General features: G+C 34.0%; 1 protein-coding gene across 2 annotated transcripts; it reads left to right on the top strand.

The window, feature by feature from the left end:
• Positions 1 to 455: 455 nt before the first annotated feature.
• LOC129748135 (uncharacterized) lies at positions 456 to 1,630 on the top strand. 2 transcript variants are annotated; one of them, XM_055742633.1, is made up of 4 exons: positions 456 to 601; positions 683 to 853; positions 1,023 to 1,228; positions 1,300 to 1,630. In XM_055742633.1, exons 1-4 carry the CDS (start codon positions 574 to 576, stop codon positions 1,498 to 1,500), a joined length of 606 nt encoding a protein of 201 aa, XP_055598608.1. In that variant the 5' UTR covers positions 456 to 573; the 3' UTR covers positions 1,501 to 1,630. The 2 variants fall into 2 exon arrangements, with proteins under 2 accessions (XP_055598608.1, XP_055598609.1); XM_055742634.1 differs by having other exon boundaries at positions 459 to 601; positions 1,026 to 1,228.
• Positions 1,631 to 7,244: the final 5,614 nt, after the last annotated feature.

A 7,244-nucleotide genomic window follows, 5' to 3' on the forward strand; every position in this document is an offset into this window, starting at 1 on the left:
AAATGATTTTTTTTTCAGCTTCTAAAACTAGTGCGATCTCAATTTTTATCATAATAACAACATTTAAGAAAATAAAAAAACCAGTAAACTCAACGAAATCAAACGAAAACAGATCAAATCAATTGATGAACGCCAAATTTCATCCAACTACCTTCTGAGGACAATGTCGTCTCGCGTTGAATCCGTTCCAATCAAATAGAATGGTGGCTCCAGAGAGAAGAAGTATTCAATTGTTCATCATAGACGTGAGGAGAGGTTTATTAATTTCTGTTTTCAGCTGCGATAGTTCTTCGAAACTATTTGCTGTTTCAATTAGTGATTTTTTTCTCTTCTTTTCACTTCTAACATTGTAGTTTGTGAATAAATAAAAGTTAATATTTGATATTTAATCTTTTCTTCAAGCCTTCTTCTGATTGTCTTGTTAACAAATACAAACGGCTTGTCTAAACTTTTTCCAGTGACGTGGCTTTTGATTCGCCTTATTTAAAGGGATGGACGTAACCAATAATGTGAGCAGATAGTCTATCAGTTAGTTAATCAGTTTGATTGTTTCAAAAGCGAAAAGCATAAATCATGGAACTGAAACAAATACGAGTTTGCTGTAAGTTACATTCGATTCCAGCGCCCTATTGAAAACATCCAATGATAACCTCAATCCAATACATTTTTCTGTTTTTTCAAGCATCCTCACAAATTGTGCTACTACTTTGTGCTCTTTCCTATGGCTTGGCATTTCCCACAGAAAAAGAGGAAACCTATGTTGCCTCCACAGAAAAAGAGGAAACCATCAATGTTGCCTCCACAGAAAAACAAGAACCAAATGTTGCTCAAAATTCTGCTAAAAGTATAACGGGTAAGTAATTCAAACATTTTGTAGATAAAAATACCTTTGAAACGTTGAAAATTCAACTTAAGCTTATGAGTAGCAAATTGCAAATCCCCTAGTTCAACTTTCAAGACTTTACAGGTAAATTTACACCTTTGATAACAAAAATATTGTATAAATTTAATAATCTCAACAGAAGCCTCTGGCCAGGAAACACAAACGGCTCGATCGAATAGAAAGGAAACCTACGACAAAGTAATGCAGCTGGTGGGTGATATTCAATCAAAGGAAACAAATAGCATCGACGACACCCATCTGAGGACCGAAGTGCAGAACGCCATCCAGGAACGTTTGAAGAATCCGATAGCAGATGTTGTGGGCAACATAGGATATTTTTCTAAGGTAATACTTACTTTTTATTGTAAATGTAGGAAATTGGTCTAAATTTAAAAATGGATTTCTCTATTTCCAAGGTCCAAGATTGTTTCAAAACCTTAGCTGATGCTGTGAAGGGAGCTGTGGATGAGGTCAAAAAGACGTACGACGATTGTCGCAAAAATAAGGAAAATAGCATTGCCAGCTGTTTGAATCCTGCTAGCGCTACGCTGCGATTGAAAATGGAACCCATGAACACCAACATCCAAACGTGTATGCAAAGCAACAGCTCTTCTTAATGAAATTGAACGATTGATGATTCTTTCAGCATATTTTAACAATAGTCTGGCACGTATTTCACCGATATGTATAGAACCAATATGTATGAATATCACCTACTTGAATAAAAATCGAATCACGTTCAATGTATTGAAATACATTTTATTTAGGTTCTTTTTACCTACAAATAATTCAGAGCTACCTAGCTTGGACAATTTAAGAGAGGAAAATGATACACTTTCTTCAGTCGATAACCCACTGAGGATGCTAGCAAGTAGCTAGTGAAAATTCGGGTCTTTCAAATACTGTAGCTGAATTCAAAGGAATCTTCGACTACTTTGAAATCATAGTTTCATTCAGCTAAGAGTCATTTACGTCATTTATGTCATTTTTATCATTTTTAACTTTTTTGTAAATTTTATCATTTTTGTCAGTTTTGGGATTTTGTAATTCTTGTCATTTCTAAGATTTTTTTACATTTTTGTCATTTTGGTCATTTTGGTCATTTTTGTTTTAGTATAAATAATGCGAAAACCCTAAACACAACCTGTCAAAACAGTTTCATAGTTTAAAAAAAACGACTTTGACAGAATTCAGAATTCAAAATCAAACTGAGAGGAAAATTTCCCAATTTTTATCTCTTAAAGATAATAAAGCAGTATTATAAAGAGTTATAGCTCAAATATCAAATATTTGAGGGACAAAATCGTTAAAAACAAACCTTTTAGAATAGTAAAAAACGCCTAAAAATGCAGTTATGTATGTATGAGTATGTATGTATGTATGAGAACCCACCAATGGCTGATAGGTCTTTCGACCCGAGGCAGTACGGGAAGTCTCGATCGCACATTCAAATATTGTTAATACTTAACTCATCAACAATAATTGCAGCACAACCAAGGGGTCCGTTACCACTGGCTTGGGACAGGTTTGACTCATCCCACTCCCTTCCAACTGTTCGAAACAAATAAAGAATCCTGAAAAGGTACCTGAGTAACCTACTCATGATTCTAAATTTGCCGAGATATTCCGGCTGGCTTGAACCCACAATCCATTGTATATCAGTCTTCCAATCGTTTGATGTCCTGTCCAATCCCCCCACTAAACCCCATAATAGAGTTAAGCTATTAATATACAATCAATATACAATCAAAAAAATATTTAACATATTTTTACTCATGTTTTATCTCTTACCTTGTTAAAATTTTCCATTCCCTTTCATCGTTGTACTTACCCCTGTACCCCTATAATGGAAGCATTATTATTATTATATCAAAAAACAAATTTTTTGGCTGCTTATAAAATCACAGTGCTTCAAAACTATTTATCGCAGCATGCCAAATTTTCTATAACTGTTGTGAGATCCGAGAAATTCACTTTCCCACCCCAGCACAACACAACATTGCTTTGAAAAATCATATTAAATGCCGAATTCAATAGTCATGCACTGCAAATAATAGTGAGCTCCTGGATGTCGATTCTGGATTATTCTTCCTTATTTGGCTGGAAATGAGGTTATTTCACACAGAAATCCAAAACCCAATGGAAACTTTTTTTAATTTTTCGAGTTTAAAAAACCAAAACTTTTACTAAAATTTCTATTAAATGTAGAACCTTAAAATTTTGGATTTCTGTGCACCACATTTCTGGTCATCGACCTTGGATATAGCGCCATTGCTCGCTCTTGAAAAGAAATTTAGATAAAAAAGAAAGAACGTGACTAAAACCTCCATGAAATCTTTTTAAACAATGCGTTCAAAAGATTTCATGGGAAAACACAATAGTATTGAACATGCTTACCTTTTCTATACGGTTTGTCAAAAATATTATACCACCAAAAACGACGAATATAAAATTTTTAGAATAGGAAAATTTACCTTATAGCAAACATTTATAACTGTTTAAGCGCAAAACGTAGAAAGCTGGTTCGTTTATAGTTTTTTAAAAATTGTTTTTTTATTATTTGAAACTCCTTGATTAAAAACTAATTAGTATCACATCGAATCAGAATTCATTAAAAAGTTTAAGAACATTGTTCCACATTTAAATTTTTCGTGTTCAAGTTAGTACGTGTAAGCAAAAATTTACATTCAATCGCAGTAATCTAAAAATGAATGAAAAAGGAACCAATGAGGTCGGTAGAATAAAAAAAAACCACAAACCCGCTCCTTAAAATTGCTTTAACCAATTTTTCAACTTCACGTCGTCTTATATATTTTATAAATGATATTTACCAAATTCAAAATGTACTTAGCTTTTCATCCGTTGCGGGAATTTTTCGGAATACAGGAAATTCGTAAACTTATACTCCCGATCTCTGATCCAAATTCTCGCGCTCTTTCTTTGTCCTCTCAGCTTGGCTTACGTGTTTCTAAACCATTTAGTCTCCTTTAAACGGCTTGATTTCCTGATTTTCAACACTCATTCCACAAAATAAACATTTCCAGCAAACTCCATTTCAAACGCATTTAACAGGTGCAAAACTGAAGTTCGGACCATATGCAAATCATGTCCTTTTTCATTCGAACTCAAATTTATTTTTACTGTCAAATAATTGGAGCTAGCAAAGAGTAGCACGGCGCTGCAGAAAACTATCTTTGTTTTTTTAAGTTCTTTGGACGAATTTAACACTTTTCAAAAGCACATTTTTTCACCAGCCCCCAACTTTGCCAATTGCCATTTTGTGTTTCTTCTCAATTGGCAATTCCCGAGCAGAATTTTATGGCAAAATTATACCTAATTTTGCTATCATGCCTTGAAAGTAAATTGAGGTATCATTTTGCCCGAATAAAGGTGGTACAATGCCAAAATTTGGGTCTCAATTTTCATATATGGATACCAAACTTAAACCAAGTGTAGGTTTCATTGAAACCTCAATAATGCCTCGTTTGGCCAACGTTCTAAAACGAGTTTTGAGGGCAAAATGATGCCACTTTTAGGTATTAGCTAATGCCAGAATTTGGCATCGTTGGGCTTTCAAAATTTTGTTTGAAAAAGGATGGCTCAGTGAGGTATCAAAAGACGTTCAATGGAACCAAAATTTGGCACCCTTACCATCTTTATACGAAAACAATTTTACCGAATTTTACTTAAAAGGCATGATAGCAAAAGAGCTAATGAATAAACCATCGAATTATTTATAATCCAGGAGCTAAATAACACAGAGCAGGTGATTTTGTGATACAACGCGAAAGCTTTAGTTTGATGTAAAATCGCTTTCATTTAGGCAATTAACGACGCATACAAACAATTTTATCTAGCGTAGGTGTTAGTTTATACACTCCACTAGTCGCGGCAAAAACGCCTTCACTTATGCAACATATCGTTTTTTTTTCTTTGTGAGCTATGATCCGGAAAGAAAAATCAAACGTGGACAATTTTCATTTTAATTGTCATTTCGCAAAAAAGATTTTTTCACATTTATAACAAATTAAAAACTTTTGAATAAAGATAAGCGCCCTTTCACAGCAACCACATTAAAATCAAATTATTCAGATTATGCAAGAGAAAAATAAAACAAAATTGGTTATAATCGGGAATGTATAATTGTTTACACTAAACATAAATTTTCAATATTTTCATTAAAATAACAAAATTACGAAGTTATCTGAATAATATTTAGTTTCCAAGAGGAAGTTTTCATACAAATCTAAATTTTTGCTGAAAGTTAAGAGCTGTCAGACTTTGAACGCCTTTTTCCCGAAACAGTGATGTTGGCGCATTCGCCGTAATCAAAATTCGATACCGACTGTTCTTGAAAAGCAACAGCTAAAACATCGAATTATTTGAAAAAATCTATGAGGTTTCAGTAGTTTAGTGGTACAACTTAATGTGTGTCATAACTCAAATTGGCTATATATAATTAATGCTTTTGAATTATCGTTAAATTTTCAGCATACCAAAGAACGCTTAAAGATTTGCTTACACGCGATACACGCTTCAAACGGGGAGAACAAACAACGATCAAACTGGTTTTTTTAATCAATGATGAAGATTTCTTAAGGCTTATTTATGTCAATTTGATTGTCGCGAGGAGTCCAGATGAAAGATTTGTAAAAGTAAATGACTTTCTAATCATAACTTAATTGTTCGCTTGGTTTTAGTTCGTTATTTCAATTCATATAAACCAATGAAAGGCCAGGTTTTACACGAATAACCCGTCACTAGTCAAATTATTTTGTTAAAAACTGATAGCTTTATACTCCTAGATTTATGCAATGATCAAATAACGAATGAATTTAAAACGATTTCTGGCCCATTTATATTCAAATATTTCTATCGTATTAACAATCAATTCAAGAAATTCATCCAGAACTAATATGCAACGAATGCAGGAGCATCATGTTGAATCAGTAGCCTCACACGTTACCTGAATTAGGTTTTGCACGATTTAAATTAGTTCGATTAAGGTTGAATTTTATGAAATCTGGTGCACTGTTCACGGTGCATCTTATTAAAACCATTAAAGGATTGTCTCCATTTTTCCGAACAGTGTGGGGGACACAACCAAAACAGCACAATCCAACGCCTAATGTGAATAAGGATGAGCATTGATGTTACTTATAATTATTATCGTATTCAACCACGCAACCTGTTACGGGTATGCTTCTTCATCTTCGTGATATTTCGGCATTGGTTATGTACAGATTAATAATTATCGAAACTAAACTTACCGATCGCTTGCCATTTGAATGACCACGTACCTAAATGCTAACTGGTTGGTTTCCTCATCAATAAAGTTAGCTCGCATTCGCCACAGTTCTAGAAATCCAATGGAGGTAAAGGACCGCGTAGTAAGGCCATCAAAATGTCCGGAAAAGCGCTTCGTCAACTGGACAAGGAAAACAATTGCTCCACCATCGACCAAGAGCAGGGACTCGGCACAAAAACCATCATTATCCAGCTGCCATTTCACCAATCGGTTCGGAGTTCCGCCGGATTTTCAGTGCTGCTGGGGTTTGGTTAAGCACTTTGAAAATACCAACCTTGCATGTCTATCGGAATTTCTTTCCTAGTTCCGTTGTTCAATCAGGTCTGTTGGTTCTCCAGTTTCATCGCGCACTGAGGAGTGTCCAGGTAGATAAAACATGCTGTAACCGCACTTCCACCTCGTTTGTTGATTAATTCCTTTCCTAAAAGAAAAACTGTAATCTACATATTGGACTGGAAATAATTATGAAATGATAAACTCACCTGCAACAAAAATTAGATTAAAAATGGTCATGACACAATTTATACGATGAGATGTAACAATCCGTAGTCGGTGGCCACGGTACTCGGTGGTGTTCGGAGCGCTGGCTGATATGGATGGATACACAACAATGTAAACAATCACACTGCAGTTTTGTTTACATTTGCGTCCAAGAGTGGATCGGTGACTGCGAAAAAATGCCTATATCGTTTCTAGCATATTGGCTCTAATAAAACTTATTTAGTTCCAATGATAAAATAATTTAATTGCATATTTGGATACAACAATTTTAATGGAGCCAACTTCAATTATTTTTAATCTTGAACAATATCTGATTTCTATATCATTGCGGTGATTTAAATTTTTTTAAGCTTCATCATTTTTTATGAGTATTGATGAAAATGGAAAAATTATCTGAGGACAGATATGAAGACGTTATTAGCAGTTTAATAAAAGTTAAATATCAGTTATCAAAATTGATTTTTTGAATATTAAATTATTTTCAAACGGTTTTGTTAATTTTTTATATTCATTATAGAATGCCTTAGTTCGATGATTTCTTTTAGTGGGTTT

This window comes from Uranotaenia lowii, chromosome 2 (genome assembly GCF_029784155.1).
Source record: "Uranotaenia lowii strain MFRU-FL chromosome 2, ASM2978415v1, whole genome shotgun sequence".
Taxonomy (NCBI): Eukaryota; Metazoa; Arthropoda; class Insecta; order Diptera; family Culicidae; genus Uranotaenia; species Uranotaenia lowii.